General features: G+C 52.7%; 1 protein-coding gene across 3 annotated transcripts in view; it reads left to right on the plus strand.

The window, feature by feature from the left end:
* The window catches only part of LOC105485005 (RNA polymerase III subunit E), a 37840-nt gene that overhangs the window by 2205 nt on the left and 14573 nt on the right, over window positions 1–21062 (plus strand). For 2 of the 3 annotated variants that reach the window (XM_011747154.3, XM_011747155.3), the window contains 12 exons: window positions 3533–3606; window positions 5699–5749; window positions 9093–9170; window positions 9887–10002; window positions 10391–10473; window positions 14861–14968; window positions 15323–15372; window positions 16337–16456; window positions 17853–17938; window positions 18247–18291; window positions 18367–18458; window positions 20082–20202. In XM_011747154.3, the coding sequence (XP_011745456.1) occupies window positions 3571–3606; window positions 5699–5749; window positions 9093–9170; window positions 9887–10002; window positions 10391–10473; window positions 14861–14968; window positions 15323–15372; window positions 16337–16456; window positions 17853–17938; window positions 18247–18291; window positions 18367–18458; window positions 20082–20202 (986 nt within the window). In that variant the 5' untranslated portion in view covers window positions 3533–3570. Of the gene's footprint in view, window positions 1–3532; window positions 3607–5698; window positions 5750–9092; window positions 9171–9886; window positions 10003–10390; window positions 10474–14860; window positions 14969–15322; window positions 15373–16336; window positions 16457–17852; window positions 17939–18246; window positions 18292–18366; window positions 18459–20081; window positions 20203–21062 lie in introns of those variants that run through there. The other variant, XM_071084232.1, reaches the window with a different exon arrangement.

Below are 21062 nucleotides of genomic sequence, written 5' to 3' on the forward strand. Positions count from 1 at the left end.
AGCTTCCTAAAGTGCTGGGATTACAGGCGTGAGCCAGCGTGCCTGGCCCCGCCCCGAATAGAGATAGAGTCTCACCCTGTGACTCAGGATGGAACACAGTGGTGTGATCATAGCTCACTGCAGCCTCAAACTCCTGGATTCAACCAGTCCTGCTGCCTCAACTTCCCAAGTCATTGGGACTGCAGGCCACACTGGGCTAATTTTTTTTTTTTTTTTTTTTAAGAGAGACCGGGGGTCGTGGGGGGGTCTCACTATGTTGCTCAGTCTGGTCTTGAACTCCTGGTCTCAGGCAGTCCTTCCACCTAAGCCTCCCAAAGTGTTGGGATTACTGGCATGAGCCACCACGCCAGCCTTTCCAAGGACTCACTGTTGCTGGGAGACTTTGAGGCAGGTAGCCATAGGGAGACATGGATGAGTTCTTTTCACATTGCAGATTGAGATTTATTAGTGGGAAGTAAAATTGATTTAGTGGAATTGAAGCTAGCATTTTTTGTTTTGAATGAATGAAGTAGAAAACATCACTGCCTGACATATAGTAGAGACAGTTACAGTTATATGAAACCTTGTTTCAGTTATGCAACTGTATGTATGTTCTGGGTTATTTATATGAGATGAATTTCATGTTGTTTTTTTTTTCCCCAGAGACGGAGCCTTGCTCTGTCACCCAGGCTGGAGTGCAGTGGCCCGATCTCGGCTCACTGCAAGCTCCGCCTCCTGGGTTCACGCCATTCTCCTGCCTCAGCCTCCCGAGTAGCTGGGACTACAGGCGCCCGCTGCCGTGCCCGCTGCCACGCCCGGCTAATGTTTTGTATTTTTAGTAGAGATGGGGTTTCACCGTGTTAGCCATGATGGTCTTGATCTCCTGACCTTGTGATCTGCTCGCCTCGGCCTCCCAAAGTGCTGGGATTACAGGTGTGAGCCACTGCGCCCGGCTGAGATGAATTTCTTACTGTGGTGGATCTTAGGCTGAAAACTTTGAAAGCCATTGAGTTGGATCACCTCAACCTGGAGGATGAAGGGAGGTGACACTCTTTGTATCAACCCAGATGTACTATCCAGAGGGAGGAGCTCCAGCTCTCTAGCTGACAGGGCACCTTAGCCTCCCTGATCCCTGGCAACGCAGAGGCCAACAGGGCATAGCAATAGCAGAGAAAGAATGATTGTGTCTTTGGAAGCTCCCAGGCCACACCCTCAATGCTTATGATCTGTCCCCTTGCTCACCTGGCAGGCTCCAGCCTCTCAGTTGTCCACTGCCGAGCTGCAGAGAAGGCAGGAGCTTGACATGTCTGTGGTGCTTGGCAGCCAGTGCAGATGGGGTCAGGCCTTGGGCTCTCCCCTCCACGCTGCCCTCTGTCTGCACAGCAGAGAGTCGAGATGCACCTGAAACTATCGAGATGCGACTTCTGATTTTCATTCTATCCTCCATCTCTGGGACTGTTACGATAGCCTGTTTCCCTGAAGTTTCTCTTTCTACCCCCTCCATATCTTCCTCTGCCCGAAATCCTTCTGTAGCTTCCTATTAAATAGCATTCCCATGGTTCATTTATTTAGACAACAAACATGTATTGAGTGCCTGCTATGTACTAGGCACTTGGGGTACCACAAGGGACAAAATAGACCAAAATCTCTGCCTTCACGTAGCTTACAGCTTAGTGGCAATAGAGGTGGGCACAGATGCAGAGCTGTAAACTGTCACATGGTGATAGACACCTGCTATGGAGAAAACCAGAGCAGAGAAGGGAATTGAGGGGTGGGGAAGGCAGTTTGCAATTTGATTTGGAGAGGGAAGGTCTTAGCCATAAGGTGACATTTGAGCAAAAACCTGAAAGAGGTGAAGGGGGGGCCATGAGGTTATCAGGCGGGTAGAGCAGCTACACATCCCCAGAGGTGGGTTTAGAGAGGAGAGGAGGGTAGGAGGCTCGTGGGAGATGAGGTCTGGCAGGTCAAGGGGCAGGAGATTGTTTAGGGTTTACATGGGGTGATAAAGACTTTGGCTTTTATCCAGGTGCGGTGGCTCACACCTGCAATCCCAGCACTTTGAGAGGCCGAGGCAGGCGAATCACTTGAGGCCAGGAGTTCAAGACCAGCCTGGCCAATGTGGCAAAGCCCCGTCTCTACTAAAAATACAAAAATTAGCTGGGCGGATGGTGCATGCCTGTAATCCCAGCTACTTGGGAGGCTGAGGCACGGTAATCACTTGAACCTAGGAAGCAGTGAGTCAAAATCATGCCAGTGCACTTTGGCCTGGGCGACAGAGCGAGACATGTCTTAAATAAATAAATAAATAAATATTAGATAGTTCAAATGTTAAGTAGATCAGACAAAAATCATGCCTGGCCAACATGGTGAAATCCTATCTCTATTTAAAATATAAAAATTAGCCGGGTACTGTGGCAGGCACCTGTAATACCAGCTACTTGGAAGGCTGAGGCAGGACAATCACTTGAACCCGGGAGGCAGAGGTTGCAGTGAGCTGATCGTACCACTGCCCTCCAGCCTGGGCGACAGAGCAAGACTCTGTCTCAAGGAAAAAAAAAAAAAAAAAAAAATGCTGGTCTCACCCAAGAGCAGGGGTTTGGGGATTGCTGAGGCCTGGGGGTGCCTGAGTACCATCCTCCTATGACCACCTCTCTTCTCTTTGGGTATGTGAAGGGACAGACCAGCTGAAATACTCAGCCTGCCCCGTGGAGACCTGCAGCCTTCCCTCTTCCTGGAATTCCTCTTCCCCTCTGCTGTCGTGGCTTACCCAACGCCCTCTCTCCTTCCAGGCACACCCCACGTGCCTCCTCCCCAGCAGAAAGGCCCTGCCTGCCTCTCACCTCCCCTCCCTGTTACCTGCACCTGAGGTCAGACAGCCTGGATGTGAAGTCCAGTTCATCATCCTGCTTACTATGTGACTTTGGGTAAAAACGCACACAGTATCTCTGAGTTCCAGTCTGTTCATTATAAAACAGTAACAATCACCACACCTCACAGGGTTATTGTGTCGAATACAGGACAGAAGAGTGTGTGAAGAGGTCATTTTTAGACCAAATCACAGAAGAGTCATCTCACTCAGGATTCGAGTTAAAGTCAGCTTGAAAATCAAGTATCAGAGAGAGCTTTGGACTGTCTGTCTGCCTGTTTGACGTCTGGCTGCTCTTTCAAGCCTCCTCAGGGCCCTCAGTTCTCCAGTGTTTTAATCATGGCTGGGACCAGCTAACCTCTATCCTCCTCTCTGGCAGTGAATTCTCTGTGAGCAGAGAAGAAACCCTTAAAGCCAGTCATTTGCTTTTCCCCCGCAGGTGCAGCCCACACGTGTTGGCTTGGTCTACCCGCTTGCATCTGAATGTTTCTTTTTTTCTTTATTTCTTTTGGCTGATGGGGTATAGGGTTGGTCGTCCATTGTTGACTTCACGGTAGATGTAGAAAGAAGGTCAGTTGGTTGGTTGTGGGCTCCACCTCCCAGTTCAGGGCCTGTTGCAGAATAGGCACAGGGAAATGTTGGTTGAACCACTGACTGATGGTCCCAGTCTCTCGCCCTCCTTTGCAGATCGAGCTCAAGGACTGCGCGGCTGGCTCTCCTCTAGTATGGCCAATGAAGAGGATGACCCAGTCGTACAGGAGGTAACTGCTGCTCTCTGTCCCCTGCCGCCGGGGCTACAGGCAGTGGAACTGGGTCCTTGCCATGCATCCTCAGGCCGGTCTGGGATCTGTTGATGTTCTGGGACCCCAACCCTTGCTGTTTCCTCTGCCTGGTCCCCTCTGCTGTCCCCCAGACCCCTGCGTGGCTGACCTCTCCCTTCCTTCAGGTCTCTGATCCGGCATCACCTCATTCTAGAGAGGCCTTCCCTGACTGCCCTTCCACACCCAGCTCCCCTCCTGGACCCTCCCATGCCTCTCTCTGCCCTTACCTTGGCGATAACTCATACTTGGCCTAGCCCCTGTCATCCCCTAGATATCAGTTCATTGCTTTCTTTCCTGTCCACTGCTGTGCCACAAAGCCCGAGTACAGTGCCTGGCACCCAGGTACCCGGGAACTATGGTGGAGTCATTGATGCAGTCATTCAGCAACTGTTCACTGGACCACTGTGTGCTGGGGGCTGTGACACATCAGTGAGCAGGGCAGGGAGGGTCCCCTTTCCTGGGAAGCTAATGGGCTGGGGATAGGACTGATGAGGCAGGAGTCTCCGGGTGTAGGGTGCAGGCAGTGGGAGGCAGATTTCCCGCCCCCCCCCCCCCCTTTTTTTTTTGAGACAGAGTCTTGCTCTGTTGCCCAGGCTAGAGTTCAGTGGCGCCATCTCAGCTCACTGCAACTTTCGCCTCCCAGGTTCAAGCGATTCTCCTGCCTCAGCCTCCTGAGTAGCTGGGATTACAGGCGCCCATCACCACGCCCGACTGATTTTTTTTTTTTTGAGATGGAGTCTCACTCTGTTGCCCAGGCTGGAGTGCAGTAGTGTGATCTTGGCTCACCGCAGCCTCTGCCTCCGGGTTCAAATGATTCTTGTGCCTCAGCCTCCTGAGTAGCTGGGATTACAGGCACCCACCACCATGCCTGGCTAATTTTTGTATTTTTAGTAGAGACAGGATTTCACCATGATAACCAGGCTGGTCTCGATCTCCTGACCTCAAGTGATCACCCACCTTGGCCTCCCAAAGTGCAGGCATTACGGGCATGAGCCACCATGCCTGGCCCAGGTTTCCCTTCTTAGAGAAAGCTGTTTATAGTCAAACTCACGTTTCAGAATCCTTTTAACCCAGGACTTAGACCTTTGGAGGGCAAAAGGCAAAAAGTAACTGCATCTGCCTTCAGCCTCCCTATATGCAGAGCCTGACCTCCAGTGGGAAGGGCAGGGGCAAGGAGAAGGTCCTCGGAGATGAATAGAGGTGGTTTTTCCTTGCTTGGGGGATGTTGCTAAGTTATTAGATTTGGGTTATTTAGATGCATTTAAGCTGCATCTACACTGTAGTACGGGGGTGGTGATGGGACAGAAGAGTCCAAGGGACTCTGAGGACAGAGGCAGCGCCCTCTGCAGCCAGGGACCCTGGAATGCTTCCTGCCCAAGTCATACCTCAACCAACTCCTTGGAGGAGCAAGCAATCAAGGCTCAGGGGAGGCATGTGTGAAGGGCTCTGTAGATGCAGGGAAAAGCGTGTGCAAAGGCCCAGGGGCAGGAGAGAATGTGGTTCATAGGAGGAGCTAGGAAGCAGGAAGGTAAACTGTTGCATGGCGGGGTGGGGGTGGTTAGTGTTGGGAAGACAGGAAGCGAAGCCATCAGTCATGAAGGGCAGACCCCCTAAGACAGGGTGATAGGCCTGTCCAGGAGGGGCAGGTGGAGGGCCCAGCCAGGAGGCACAGGCATAGGTGAGCCCTCACCTGCCTGCCTCTCAGAAGAGCATTTGCCCAGGCTCCAGGACGTTTCCCAATCAGTGCAGCCCCAGGGAAGATGTGTGCTTACTGGGGGATTATGAACTTGGGTGGGGGTGCCAGGTGAACTCTTGCCCTGGTTCCCCTGGGAGCTTTCTGGAGGGATTCCTGAATATACCCAGTGTGCAGCCTTGGATCCCCTTGCTTTTAGCATGAGCTGAGCTATTTCCTCCTTCCCCAAACTGCCTCCCTGAGCCACTACCCCTCACTGAAGCTGGAAGTGCCGGCACAGCCCCGGGAGGTCCGCACTGTGTCCAGTCTCCCGGTTAAGTCATCTTCCCTTCTTCCCAGATCGACGTGTACTTGGCCAAGAGTCTGGCGGAAAAGCTGTATCTATTTCAGGTAATTATGGGACTTGAAGGTAAAGAGGGGAAAAGCAGGTGTGGATGGGTGGTGTGGACTCAGGAACACGGGCAGGAAGCGATGGGAAACCTCAGCTAGGGTTCTCGGTGTGGAGAGTGTCATGGGGTCTCTTTGCTTTCGCGGGTGGGTTAATATTGGTCTCATTTCAAAGATGGGAAAACCGAAGGGACACAGGAGAGGCAGAAGGGTGCAGCAGTTAAAGCTGGGGCTCTAGGGTCAGACTGGATTGAGATCCAACTCCATCACACCGTAGCTGCGAGACCGTGGGCACATTTCTTAATCCTTCTGTGCCTCAGTTTCCTCACTTGCAAAGTGGTGATGGTAATAATGCCTGCCTCATAGGGTCCCCGGGAGGACAGACTGGGTCCACAGTGAAGTGTTCAGGATGCCACCTGGCAGAGAGTTAGTGCCAGTGATGATGGCCGCTGTTGTGGAGGCTCCAAGGGGCAGCTCCATGGCAGCATCTGTGAGCCCTCAGTCCTGCCAGCTGTGAGGGCCCCGGGTTGCTACCTCTGCCCCCTCCCCTTGCTGCTGGGCCAGCAGCTTGTCATAGTGGCCAACATGTATTGAGCATTGACCATATGCAGACTGTTTAAAGCATTTACCTCAGTTACCTCTTTAACCCCACAATAACCTATGGTGGTGATTATTGTGTTTTATAACCGATATATTGAGATAAAATTTACACACCATACAATTTCCCCATTTCAGCATGTAATGCAATGGATTTTAGTCTATTCATGGGGCTGTGCAACCAGCGCCACAGTCTATTTTGGCAGTTTTGTCCCCCTTTAAAGGAACCCCACACCTATTAGCAATCAGTCTCCATGTGCCCCCCATTCCCACCTCCAACCCCAGGCATCCATTCCCCTTATTTTCTGTCTGTGAATTTGCCTGTTCTGTTCACATAGCTGGAATCATGCAATATGTGGCCTCCTGTGATTGGCTGCTCTCACTTTCCATGATGTTTTCAGGGCTCATCCACATGGTAGCTATAGCCTGCATCAATATTTGATCTTTTTTTTTTTTTTTTTTTTTTTTTTTGAGACGGAGTCTTGCTCTGTTACCCAGGCTGGAGTGCAGTGGTTTGATTGCGGCTCACTACAGCCTCCGCCTCCCAGGTTCAAGCAATTCTCCTGCCTTGGCTTCCTGAGTAACTAGGACTACAGGCACGTGCCACAAGCCCAGCTAATTTTTGTATTTTTAGTAGAGATGGTGTTTCACTATGTTGACCAGCCTGGTCTCGAACTCCTGACCTCGTGATCTGCACACCTCGGCCTCCCATAGTGCTGGGATTACAGGTGTGAGCCACCGTTCCCAGCCAACATTTGATCTTTTATTGATGAATAATGTTCCATTGTATGGGTAGACCACATTTGTTTATCCATTCATCAGCTGATGGGTGTTTGGGTTATTTCTACTTTTTGGCTATTATAAATAATGCTGCTGTGGACATTCACATAGAAGTTTCTATGTGAACGTGAATTCTCATTTCTTCCAGGTATATGCCTGGTAGAATTGCTGGGTCTGCATTTAGCTTTTTGAGGCTAAACTGCTGGGCTGCTCTGCCCCATGTTACATTCCCACAGTTAGAGTCAGTGTTCATACCCCATGATGCACATGAGAATGCGAGGCACAGGGAGGCCCTCACGGGGCCTGGGGCGCACCATGGCAGCGATGCTGTAAGCCTGTGCTGGGAGGTCCTGGCCTCCACTCCCGGGGTGTCACCCTTATGGGCCGTGGGAATGGAGCCTGTGCTGTGTGCCTGCTCACCCTGCTTCCTTGACTGGCTGCAAAGTGATGGTGGAGGTGCCAGTGACCCCCGTGTGTCCAGAGTGCCAAGCCCTGTGCCGCCATCGGCTCTCTTTCCTCCTACGTGCTCACAGCGGCCCTGGGAGGTGAGGATGCTTAGCCTCAGGGAGGCGAGGTGCCTGAGGCCACGGTTAACAAGGAACAGGATGAGGACTGGAAGCCAGGCTTGTGATTCCAGAACCTGCGCCCTTCAGCCTTCCCACCCCTGGTCAGGTGATCTCAGAACTTCCCCCAGTCCCAGCCCAGGAAGCAGGGAAGAGTCACGACTTTGCTGTGTGAGTGAGCTTTTAGGAAATGACCGTCTCCTTGTGCTAGAATATAGCGGATCTGAAAGGGCCTGTTTTCCACACTGCCATGCCTCCACCAGGCTCCTTCCACAGGCTGTCGTGAGACCAGGCAGAGCATTTGAGGAGGGGTCCACACTTTGACTCCTCTACGAGAGAGAGAGAGGGAGAGGGAGAGGGAGAGGGAGAGGGAGAGGGAGAGGGCACTGTGAGCACAGATGTGGGGGGGGAGAGAGAGAGAGAGAGAGAGAGAGAGAGAGAGAGAGAGAGAGAGAGCGAGCGAGCACTGTGAGCACAGATGTGGACAGGAGCCCCTGAGTGTTGGGCGCATTGCAGTGTGAGCCATTCATGTAAAGATAAGAGCAGGGGGCCGGGCGCGGTGGCTCAAGCCTGTAATCCCAGCACTTTGGGAGGCCGAGACGGGCAGATCACGAGGTCAGGAGATCGAGACCATCCTGGCTAACACGGTGAAACCCCGTCTCTACTAAAAAATACAAAAAACTAGCCGGGCGAGGTGGCGGGTGCCTGTAGTCCCAGCTGCTCAGGAGGCTGAGGCAGGAGAATGGCGTAAATCCGGGAGGCGGAGCTTGCGGTGAGCAGAGATCCGGCCACTGCACTCTGCACTCCAGCCGAGACTCTGTCTCAAAAAAAAAAAAAAAAAAGATAAGAGCGGGCCATGGCTGCCTGGCTCCCTTCTTCAGTATCTTGCGAGGAAGCTCACATAACGGGATAAAGAGAGAAAATGGGATCACGAATTTCCACCTGCCTGTCGTCTGGCCTCAGCAGTGAGCAGCACGTGCTAGTGTTGCTTTCGCTCTTTGCTTCCTCGTGGACTTCTTTTGTTCATCCGCCTCTCCCCAGATGGCCTGTCCACTGGTAGTTAGGCCCTGGACCCCCATCCTCACCTCCCATGGCCGTGCTCTGCGGGTTCCTGGAGCAGCAGCGTGCTGGTTTGGGTTCCTGTGTGTAGGCTTGTCCCTTGGAAGTCAGACGTCCTGCAGTGGCCGTTTGGAGGGAGGCCGGGGGGGGAGCTGATGAGAATAGGGCTACAGGTGGAGACTGGCAGGGGTGCCTCATGGTGGAGCTGGGTAGCTGGTACCCTTGTGGTAGGGTAAGGCCGGTGTCTGCTTGGGGTGGGTTTGGAGATAGCTGTTGATTCTTGGGCGGGGCCCAGCTCTGGGCAGGGCTGGGCGGGGTGCAGTTAATGGCTCCCTTCCCCTCCCCAGTACCCTGTGCGTCCAGCCTCGATGACCTATGATGACATTCCGCACCTCTCAGCCAAGATCAAGCCCAAGCAGCAGAAGGTGGGGCCGCCCGCTGAGGGCAGTGGGGGCGGGAAGAAAGGGTGATGAGGGTGGGAGCCGGTGGAGGCGAGAAGCTCAGAGAAGGGGCCACTGGAGAATTAGGAGAACCAGCAGCTCCCAGGGCCTTGAAAGCTGAAGAAGGAAAGTGTCCAGAAAGACAGGGCAGCTCCAGAGAGGTCAGGGAGGCACAAGGCTGAGGAATTAGAGGATGGGACCAGATGTGAGCTTAGGTTCCTAGGATACGACGGGGGCAGGTGGGTGAACATGGAGTAGGTCTGATAGGAAGAGAATCTAGCGTCTGTCCATGGAGGGTCTGCAACTCTAGGCCCTGCAGCCACATGGAAGTGCCATCCTGGTATTGCCAGTTCTGCTGGCTTTTCAAGAGAAGTGGGAAATAAGGATTTTTGTGAGAAATCTCTTGATTTTTCAGTGTTGGCACCCAATTTAGACCCTTGGGAGTGAAGCAGAGGACAAACAAGATTACCGGACTGTCCACTTCCTCCCACAAAAAAAAAAAAAAAATTGTGACATTTTTGTTGGAATTTGGGTTTGTGGCCCTTGGTGTGGACTGAAGTCCAGGGGCCCTTGTGGACATGTGTCAGTCCCGCTTCTGGGCAGGGACCTGGTCAGGAGGTAGCCATGGTGGGGTTGGGGTGTCCCTTGGGGAGCCGTACCTTGGGGTCCTCATAGCTGGCGGGGATGCTTGGTGCTTCCAGGTAGAGCTTGAGATGGCCATCGACACCCTGAACCCCAACTACTGCCGCAGCAAAGGAGAGCAGATCGCGCTGAACGTGGACGGGGCCTGCGCCGACGAGACCAGCACGTATTCCTCGTGAGTTCCCGGCCCCAAGCCTGTCCGGTTTCCCTGTGTTCACACAGGAGCCTCCCAAAGACCTTAAAGACACTGACCCCCTTTGCCCCGTCACTGGGCTCCCCACCAGCGTCCCAGCCTTTGGAGGGCTGGTCCTGTCTCAGACCCGACTCTCCCTGAGCTAACTGGTCCCAGAGCTCCCGCCCACTCCTCGTCTCTTGGTCTACAAACAAGGCCATGGATTTTCTCATCCCCAGGCTCCGCTCCTGAGACCCGCGTAGGCTACCCTGCGGCCTTGGTCCCTGACTGTGGCACTTCAGAAGGTGTCTGGGGGGTGGAGTGCGCTGTGGCCACAGGCCCTGGCTCAGAGCTGCCTTCCCCCGTGATGTTGCTTCTCCCTGTGCTCCAGGAAGCTGATGGACAAACAGACCTTCTGCTCTTCCCAGACCACCAGTAACACATCCCGTTATGCCGCTGCACTCTACAGGCAAGGTACCCGGGGCTGGGCGTCCCATGGTGGGGACATGGCGTTGTGGGGGCTGGGCAGGGAGAGAACCTCCCCAGCCTGGTGTCCATCTCCCACCTGCCCTGAAAGCTAGACACCTGCAGGAGCCGGGCAGGTGTGGAAACAACAGAAATGACACATTGTCAGGGGATTGGAAGTGGCCACCTTTGGGGCCTGCTGGTTGGACACTGCCTGACTAGATGGGGTGGGGCTCCAAGTTCATTTGTCCTCCCGGGACACAGATACATACAAGTAGCATAATATAAGTTTGGGGACAGAATTTTGTCTTTAAATACAAAGCTTATGACAGAGCAATTCCATTCCTAGGCAGCATCTATCCAAAAGAAATGAAAACATGTGTCCACACAAAACCACACACAGGTGTTCACAGTAGCATCTTCATGATAGCCAAAATGTGAAACAACCCAGATGCCCATCCGCTGGATTCATGGAGAAACAGAATGTGGTCCATTCACACAATGGATGTTATTTGACCACGGAAAAGAATGAAGCACCGATGCTACCACGCAGATGAACCTTGAGAACATGGTGCTAAGTGAAAGAAGCCACGGGCTTCCTCACTCGCAGCTACGCACTGTGTGCTTATGTCTCAGTCAGCGACCAACCACATACTCAACGGTGGTCCCAAAAGGTTATAATGGAGCTGAAGAAGTGGCTCACCTAGTGATATCTTAACGAGCCTGACCTTGTGTAGGCCTAGGCTAACTCGTATGTTTGTGTCTTAGTTTTTTGTTTGTTTCTTTTGCTTTGAGACAGTGTCTCGCTCTGTCGCCTAGGCTAGAGTGCAGTGGCACAATCTCAGCTCACTGCAACCTCCGCCTCCTGGGTTCAAGTGATTCTCCTGCCTCAGCCTCCCAAATAGCTGGGATTACAGGCACGCACCACCACACCTGGCTAATTTTTGTATTTTTAGTAGAGACAGGATTCTGCCACGTTGGCCAGGCTGATCTCAAACTCCTGACCTCAGGTGATCCACCCACTTCGGCCTCCCAAAGTGCTGGGATTACAGGTGTGAGCCACCACGCCCAGCCTGTGTCTTAGTTTTTGGTAGAAAGTGTAAAAAGTTTAAAAAAAACCAAAAAAACAAAAACAAGGTAAAAGCATATAGCTGGGCGTGGTGCCTCTTTCCTGTAATCCCAACGCTCTGGGAGGCTGAGGCAGGCAGATTGCTTGAGCCCAGGAGTTCCCGACCAGCCTGGGCAACATAGTAAAATCCCTTCTCTACAAAAAATACAAGCATTAGCTGGGCATGGTGGCACACCCCTTAGTCCTAGCTACTGAGGAAGCTGAGGTGGGAGGATTGCTTGACCCTGGGAGGCGGAGGTTGCAGTAAGCTGAGATTCCACCACTGCACTCCAGCCTGGGCAATAGAGCAAGACTCTGTCTTGAAAAAAGCATATATAATAAAGATATATTGGCCGGGCGCGGTGGCTCACGCCTGTAATCCCAGCACTTTGGGAGGACGAGACGGGCGGATCACGAGGTCAGGAGATCGAGACCATCCTGGCTGACACGGTGATACCCCGTCTCTACTAAAAAATACAAAAAACTAGCCGGGCGAGGTGGCGGGCGCCTGTAGTCCCAGCTACTCGGGAGGCTGAGGCAGGAGAATGGCGTGAACCCAGGAGGCGGAGCTTGCAGTGAGCTGAGATCCGGCCACTGCACTCCAGCCTGGGCGGCAGAGCGGGGCTTTGTCTCAAAAAAAAAAAAAAAAGATATATTTTTCATAAATTTATTTATGTATTTTTTTTTTAGAGGGAGTCTCACTCTGTTGTCCAGGTTGGAATGCAGTGGCTCAATCTTGGCTCACTGAAACCTCTGCCTGCCGGTTTCAAGCAATTCTCCTGTGTCAGACTCCCGAGTAGCTGGAACTACAGGTGCAGGCCACCACTCCCAGCTAATTTTGTATTTTTAGTAGAGACAGGGTTTTTGCCACGTTGGCCAGGCTGGTCTCGAACTCCTGACCTCACGTGATCCACCCACCTCGGCCTCCCAAAGTGCTGGGATTATAGGCATGAGCCACTGTGCCCAGCCTATTTTTTTTATAAGTTTAGTGTAGCCTAAGTGTGCAGTCTTTATGAAGTCTACAGTAGCGTGTAGTAATGTCATAGGCCTTCACATTCACTCGCCACTCACTCTCACCCAGAGCAGCCTCAGTCCTATAAGCTGTTTTTAGTCTTTTATACTATACTTTTACTGTACCTTTTTTATGTTTAGGGATTTTTGGGTCTTTTTCTTTGTGTGGTTTTTGTTTGTTTGTTTGTTTGTTTGAATTTTTTAATTTTTCTGGAGACCGGGTCTCACTCTGTCACCCAGGCTGGAGTACAGTGGTGATCATAGTTCACTGCAGCCTCTATCTCCTGGGCTCAAGCAATCGCCTTCCCTCAGTCTCCTGAGTAGCTAGGACAACAGGCCGTGCCACCACATCTGGCTAATTTTTTTAAAAGAATTTTGTTGAGATGGGGTCTGGCTATATTGCCCAGGCTGGTCTCAAACTCCTGGGCTCAAGTGATCCTCCAGCCTCTACCTCCCAAAGTGCTGGGATTACAGATATGAGCCACTGCACCCAGCCTAGATATATTTAGATCACAAATACCATTCTGTTACAACTGCCTACAGTATTCAGGGGAGTAGCATGCTGTACAGTGTGTAACCTGGGAGCAACAGGCCATACCATAGAGCCGAGGCATGTAGTCTCTGCTGTCTGGGTTTGTATAAGTGCACTCTGCGATGTTTGCACAATGATGAAATCATCTAACGATGAATTTTTTAGAACATATCCCCATTGTTAAGTGATGTGTGGCTGTACGTGAAATGTCCAAAACAGGCAAATCCACAGAGGCAGAAAGTAGATTAGTGGCTACCAGGGACTAGTGGGAGAGTGGAGTGGGGATTGCCTGGTTCTTTTTGTGGTGATGAGAATGTTCTAAAATTGATTGCGCTGGCTGCACAGCTTTGTGAATACGTTAAAATACATTGAATTATGGCCAGGAGTGGTGGCTCATGCCTATAATCCCAGCACTTTGGGAGGCTGAAGTGGGCAGATCACCTGAGGTCAGGAGTTCGAGACCAGCCTGGCCAACATGGTAAAATCTCATCTCTACTAAAAATACAAAAAATTAGCCAGGCGTGGTGGTACCTGCCTGTAATCCCAGTTACGCAGGAGACTTAGGCAGGAGAATAGCTTGGACTCAGGAAGCGGAGGTTGCAGTGAGCTGAGATTGCACCACTGAACATCCTGGGCAACAGAGTGAGACTCCATCTCAAAAAAAAAAATACATTGATTTGTATGCTTTAAATGAGGAGACTGTATGGTACATGAGTCTTGTCCCAAAGCTGGTAAAAAGTACAAGGTGCAGCCGGGTGCAGTGGCTCACACCTGTAATCCCAGGACTTTGGGAGGCCGAGACGGGCAGATCACGAGGTCAGGAGATCGAGACCATCCTGGCCAACATGGTGAAACACCGTCTCTACTAAAATACAAAAAAATTTAGCCGGGCATGGTGGCACACACCTGTAGTCCCAGCTACTTGGGAGGCTGAGGCAGGGGAATCACTTGAACCGGGGAGGTGGAGGTTGCAGTGAGCCAAGATCATGGCTCACTCTGGCCTGGGTGACAGAGCGAGACTCCGTCTCCAACAAAAAAAGTACAAAGTGCTTAAGTATTTAGTCTCAAAAGCAATGAACGAAACTAATCTGAACACTTAGGAAACAAAACGGGATAGGATCAAAAGTAGTGTCATATAACTCTCGTGTTCTATTTAGAACCCATGTCTCAAGCGTGTGATTCTTGAAAGCCACATCCCTTGCAGTGGGAGGGGAAGTCATCGTCTTTATCAGAGGCCATGTGGACACTCCACCTAGTTCCAGCAGGGCGTCTTCCCCAGCCACAGTGGCACTAGTGGACTTCCTAGTGGAACGGGTGGGATTTTGGCAGGAAGAGGTAGAGGATAAGGAGAGGAAATCCAGGTGTGTGGGGTGGGACAGTAAGGGTGATCTGGCTGAGGCCTGGAGGGTAAACAGCAGGGCGAATTTGCCTAGTGTGGCGAAGCAAGCAGCTGGGGAGAGGGGTGTGGAACCGGGCTGGGAGGTGGGACTGAAGGAAGTGGGTTGGAACAGAAGAGTCCAGGTTCCTGTCCTAGTCTGGGCTGTGTGCTTGCTGTGTCCAGCAGGGTCAGGTGGAGTTGGGGATGGTCCCTGGCCTGGTGGTCCCAAGACTCTAGGATTGGGGGCTGCAGTGGGAATGGGAGGCGGTTTGATGGTAGGCCTAGGTCTTCAGGGGACTTGGTGACTCCCTTGAGCCAAACTGGGTAGGTTTCTAGAGTTGGGTCCAAGCCCTTCTTCCTCCGCCAGGTGAGCTCCACCTGACACCTTTACATGGCATCCTGCAGCTGCGGCCCAGCTTCTCCTACCTGGATAGGGCTGACGCCAAGCACCGGGAGAGGGAGGCAGCCAACGAGGGTGAGCCCGGGATCCTCAGCCCTGCTGCCTGTCCACCTTCATCCTAGTGGGATGGCTTGGTCCTGGCAAGAGGGATGCGATGATAGGATGTTTAGCAGGATCCTTGGCCTCTACCTACTAGATGCCAGAAGCACCCACCCCACAGTCATGACAATCAAAAATGTCACATTGCCCAGTATCCCCGGGGTAAAGGGGCAAAACTATCCCCAACTGAGAACCACCGGCTTAGGCAGCTCCCTCTGCGAGGAGAATTCCCGGCACCCTGGCCTCCTGAGGCTTCCCTGGTGGGTGGGGTTGAGAGAAGGGAGGTGGAGGCTCCCCAGGACTGCAGTCAGTGGCTTGTCTCTCTTGCAGCAGGGGACTCTTCACAGGATGAGGCGGAAGACGATGTTAAGCAGATCACGGTGAGCCCTGGCCCCTGGAGGAGGAGGGTTCTGCCTGGGCAGCAGCAGGACCACAGACCCAAGGGGTAGTGGGTCTTCGCAGAAAGCAGGTGGAACAAACAGGGTCCGTGCTTTTGAGCCTTCTTGCTGGGCTACCTGGAGGGAACAACCTGACTTGTCCCAACTGTACACAAGACGGAAGCCCTGGCTGGATCCAGGAGATGGGTGCCTGGGGCTTGGCTGGAATCACCTGGGAGCAGGAAGCTGGGGCCAGGGGCCCCGAGAACCCGCAGACCAGCTCTGCCATGAAACCCGTATCTTAACAGCACCAAAGTCAATTAACTGTGATTCTATCCTCTTTCTGGGGCACAGATGAATAGTTTCTGTTTTAATAGTTACTCCTGAATTTTAAAGATTTTTCAAAGAATCTTAACCTTCCATTTATGGTTTGTAAAGTTTTCCCTATTTAAGCGTATTTAGATTAAAATGAGTAGTACCAAAACAAAACTGCTACACGTAGAATGATGATACACAGGTATGGCTAGAGAGTGGTGAGTGTTTGGACATCCTTGAGGACTGGGGAACACCGGCATACCGGACATGGAGGTGGCGCAGGGAGCTCATCCTCTTCTCTCCGTAGCTTATTAGGACCTTAGAAACTCCCGTCTGCTCTGGGGGACTTAGAAAAGGCGTCCTGGGCCTGTGTGCTTTAAGGACTCTGCCCGCTCTGATACCTGGGACTCTGTAATCCCCCTCAAGCCTCTGGGCTGGGCAGGCACGAGCAAGTATAAGCTGCTCCCTGGCGTGTGCAGGCAGCTCTGGGAGTGACACGGTTGGAATGGAATTTAAACGACCTGTGCTAGAAAAGGAAGGGAGAGTGGAAAACCCCGATACGGAGTTCTCTGGTCTCCTGGCAGGGGCTGAGATGGCAGCCCAGCAAGGGTCACAGGCTCGAGGGTATGACCTCTTCCGCTTCCCGCCGCAGGTGCGGTTCTCCCGGCCCGAGTCAGAGCAGGCCCGCCAGCGCCGTGTGCAGTCCTACGAGTTCCTGCAGAAGAAGCATGCGGAGGAGCCCTGGGTCCATCTGCATTACTATGGCCTGAGGGTGAGTGAGGGTGAGCCGGGCTTCGTGGGGCCCCGGGGGAAATACCCCGGTGCCCAGAAGGGCCATGGTGTGGCCTCCATGTCTCACCTTGAACTTAAGTCAGATTCATGAGTCATAGCCACAGAGAGAGAATCGAGTCCTGTGGACAGTTGACACTTCACTGTAGCCGAGCCACTTAGCGTGGGCCCCAGGGGAGCCAGAGAAAAAGATGTGAGTCCTTGGTTCCCTGGGTGGGGTTTGGCCCCTGGGCCTGGGCATCTTGCTGGGCTTGCAGTGGGGCTGGTGCCTGGTGACATATTTTCGCTGTAGCCCAGGCCCTAACCGCAGGCCAGACGCGGTCTCCGGTTCTGCCCTAGAGAGTCGGCCGTGTGCTGTTGCCCCAGAGTTCCCAGCATACCTGCCCGGGGGGATTTGTTTTACTATACTCGGTTTTCATCTGGTACGCTGACTTTCTTTACTTTTATTTTTATTTATTTATTTATTTATTGAGACAGTCTCATTCTGTCACCCAGGCTGGAGTGCAGTGGCTCAATCTCGGCTCACTGCAACCTCCACCTCCAGGGTTCAAGTGATTCTTCTGCCTCATCCTCCCAGGTAGCTGGGACTACAGGCACGTGCTAATTTTTTTTGTTTTTGTTTTTTTAGTAGAGACAGGGTTTTGCCATGTTGGCCAGGCTGGTCTTGAACTCCTGACTTCAAGTGATCTGCCCGCCTCAGGCTCCCTAAGTGTTGGGATTGCAGGCGTGAGCCATGACCACTTGGCCCTGGTGCACTGACTTTAGAACCTAACCCTTGAAACTATTACTGAGTGAGGGAAGCTTCCAAAGACACCATGGGCCAGGGCTCCCAATATTTTCTGGGGTGAGGAACAACTCCTGATTTCTCTGGGACCTTCTTGGAAGAGATTTGTGTTGACAGACCCTTAGACTTGGGGTCGAACTTCTGGACGCTGCTGTTTCTTCCTGTGTGACCTTGGGCATGTTACCTAACCTCTCTGAGCCTCAGTTTTCTTATTTATAAAATGAGAGTAGTAATAATAGTACCTACCTTGCCAAGTTATTTTGAAGATGAGATAGGTTAGTATATTTACAGTCAGTGGAACAGAGTCCACCTCATCCTAGATGCTCAGTGAATGTTAGCCATCATTTTGTCATTGCTGGTGGTGTGCCTGTGTTATAGACAAGGCATTGAGGCTTGAGGGCTGGGGCTGGGCTGGTCATAAGGCCAGGAAGATAAGTGGCTAAGGCCATGTCAGAGGCCTTGGGGGCTGTGCTCAGGAGGTTGGATGTGGTCCTGTGGCTGGCCATGGAGTGGAAGACAGGGGAGGCCTTGGGGGAGAGGGCCAGGCCAGGGCCATCAGCTGAGGCTCCTCTCACACCCTGCCCTCCTCCAACAGGACAGTCGCTCTGAGCATGAGCGCCAGTACCTGCTGTGCTCCGGCTCGAGCGGAGTGGAGAACACGGAGCTCGTCAAGTCACCCAGGTGGGATGGGCTGGGCCAGCATGCAAGCTGGATGCCCACCCAGGGTCCCCGAGGGTCCTTGGTGTGGATCCTCCCCGAGGACTGTGGCCCCTCCTCTAGCATGAGGGTGGAGCCCATGGTCCCCTGGAGAAGGCCAGGAGGGTGGGCCTGGAAAGAGATGGTCCCCTTTTCTGTAGGGGCTCAGGGCTGCTAGGGGAAGGCAGGGGTGGGCTGTCGGCACCCCCTCCCCAGACCCTCACCTAGGCGGCTGGTGAGGAGGGTCCAGCCTGGCTCAGCCCTGAGCCTGTGCCCCTGCCGTGTCCCTGCAGTGAGTACCTGATGATGCTGATGCCGCCCAGCCAGGAGGAGGAGAAGTGAGTAGAAGCGGCCGGACACCCTCTCCCTTTCTGGGCGGGCCGCCTCTAACCCGCCTGCTCTGCTTTCCCCAGAGACAAGCCCGTGGCCCCCAGCAACGTCCTGTCCATGGCCCAGCTGCGCACGCTGCCCCTGGCTGATCAGATCAAGATCCTGATGAAGAATGGTGGGTGCCCATCCCCTACCCTCCCAGGGGCCCCAGTCCCAGTGGCTCCTGAGGAATAGACTCTGTGGGACAGCGAGGACCAGGGAGCAAGGCCAGAGGCCCCTGCTGCCCACAGCCTGCTCAGCTTTGCAGCTGTATCCGTGTCTGGAAAGATAATGCAGGACGGCAGTGCTGCTGGCCCCTGCAGACAGGCTCGGGGTTCCCGTGAATGCGGACGGCAGTGCGGCCGGGGCAGTCCCCGCAGGCGGGCTCAGGGTTCCTGTGAATGCGGGACAGTACTGCGTCTGGCCCCCGCAGGCGGGCTTGGGTTCCCGTGCCATGCTCGCCACTTGCCTGTCGTGCTCTTGGGCAGGTCACTAACCTTTCGGAGGCTTCGTTTGTTTTTCTGTGAAAAGAGACTAATGATAGTTCCTGGGGACCAATGTGAGGAATCAGAGAGGAGGCTTCTAAAGTACAGGGCCTTGCAGGTGAACATGGACTAGGGACTTTTTTTTTTTTAAAGAGACGTGGGGTTTTGCTGTGTAACTCCTGGGCGCAAGTGATCCTCCTGCCTCAGCCTCCCGGGTGGCTGGGCCTACAAGCAGACACCACTCACTGTGCCGGCTCAGAGTCATTTTCATGACAGTGTCTTCACTGGCACTGCTTCTGGATACCCTCACCAGACCTGGCAACATAAGGACTGGTCTCCTTTTCTCAAAGGACTCTTGAGAGCCAGAACCTTTAGGGCACCCGTGGCTGGTGAACAACAGACCTGATCCTTGAGCTCAGAATGGAGCCCCAGATCCTGGGCTCGTCCTTTGAGATGCCACCATGAGCTCTTGGGAGCCTAAGGAGAGAGGGGAGCTCTGTGATATACCCGGGATTGCAGGCTGCCTTCCTGCAGAGGACTTGGAACTTTTTTTTTTGAGACAGTCTTGCTCTGTTGCCCAGTCTGGAGTGCAGTGGCACAATCTCGACTCACTGCAACCTCCGCCTCCTGGGTTCAAGCAATTCTCATGCCTCAACCTCCGGAGTAGCTGGGACTACAGGTGCCCGCCACAACACCCACCTAATTTTTGTATTTTTAGTAGAAATAGGGTTTCGCCTTGTTGGCCAGGCTAGTCTCAAACTCCTGGCCTCAAGTGATCCACCTGCCTCGGCCTCCCAAAGTACTGTGATTACAGGCGTGAGCCACCATGCCCAGCCAAAATTTGGACTTTCCCTGGGCCCTGCCCAGGGCTCACTTGGGCAGGAGCTGAGGCCAGCAGACCACAGTGATTGAGGGCACCAACTGGAGCCAGGTGGCTTGGGTTCACTTCCTGGCTCTGCCACTTCCTAGCCAAGAGAGCATGGGTGAGTTTTGAAGCCTTTCTAGGTCTGAGTAGTAATATCCCCTTCCTCCTGAGGCACCCCTCAGTCTTCCTCAAGGGGCACTTCATAGAGTCCTTGGATTCCATGAGATGCCCAGTGCCTGGCATGCAGTGAGCAGCCTGAGAGTGTCAGCTGTTGGCTATGATGGGTGTCATTACTGTTAGTTATCACATTCTGGGGGTATTACATGAACTTGAAGCTATGCAGACTCTTGGAGGGGAGGGAAGGGCCCGGCCCCTCTTCCTTGTCTGATGTCTCCTGCGTCCTCCTCAGTGAAGGTCATGCCTTTTGCCAACTTGATGAGCCTCCTGGGCCCCTCCATTGATTCCGTGGCTGTTCTGCGGGGCATCCAGAAGGTGGCGATGCTGGTCCAAGGGAACTGGGTGGTGAAGAGGTAAGTTGTGTTTTCTATTTTTTATTATTTTATTTTATTTTTTTCCTTGAGGCAGAGTTTCACTCTTGCCCAGGCTGGTATGCAGTGGTGGAATCTTGGCTCACTGTAACCTCTGTCTCCCAGGTCCAAGCGATTCTCCTGCCTCAGCCTCCTGAGTAGCTGGGTTTACAGGTGCATGCCACCATGCCCGGCTAATTTTTGCATTTTTAGTAGACACGGGTTTCACCATGTTGGCCAGGCTGGTCTCGAATCCTAACCTCAAGTGATCCACCCACCTTGACCTCCCGATGTGTTAGGATTATAGGTGTGAGTCACCGTTGTATTTTTAGTAAAGATGAGGTTTCACCGTGTTAGCCAGGATGGTCTCAATCTTCTGACCTCGTGATCTGCCCACCTCGGCTTCCCAAAGTGCTGGGATTACAGGCGTGAGCCACTGCGCCCGGCTGCATTTAAACATTTTTTAAATTAACACATAATGTACATATTTATGGCGGCAGTGTGAAATCTAAATACGTATGTATACAATGTAATGATCAAATCAGGGCAATTAACATATCTGCCCCCTCAAACATTTCTCATTTTTGTGTTGGGCACATTCAAACCTCACTTTTCTAGCTATTTGAAATTTATAATAAATTGTTCTTGATTATAGTCACCCTATAGTACCCTTTGTCCTGCCTACATTGGAATTTTATATCATTCTTACCATCTGCTGGATTCATTTCTGTTTCTGTTTTTTCCTGCTAACTTGGAAGTTATGCTGTTTGGGCTCATATATTGATTACCCTACAGTTTTCAGCTTGCATTCATGACTTAACACATTTTAATGTTAATTGCTGCTTTTTACCCCATTCCAGACT

This window comes from Macaca nemestrina, chromosome 18, assembly GCF_043159975.1.
Source record: "Macaca nemestrina isolate mMacNem1 chromosome 18, mMacNem.hap1, whole genome shotgun sequence".
Taxonomy (NCBI): Eukaryota; Metazoa; Chordata; class Mammalia; order Primates; family Cercopithecidae; genus Macaca; species Macaca nemestrina.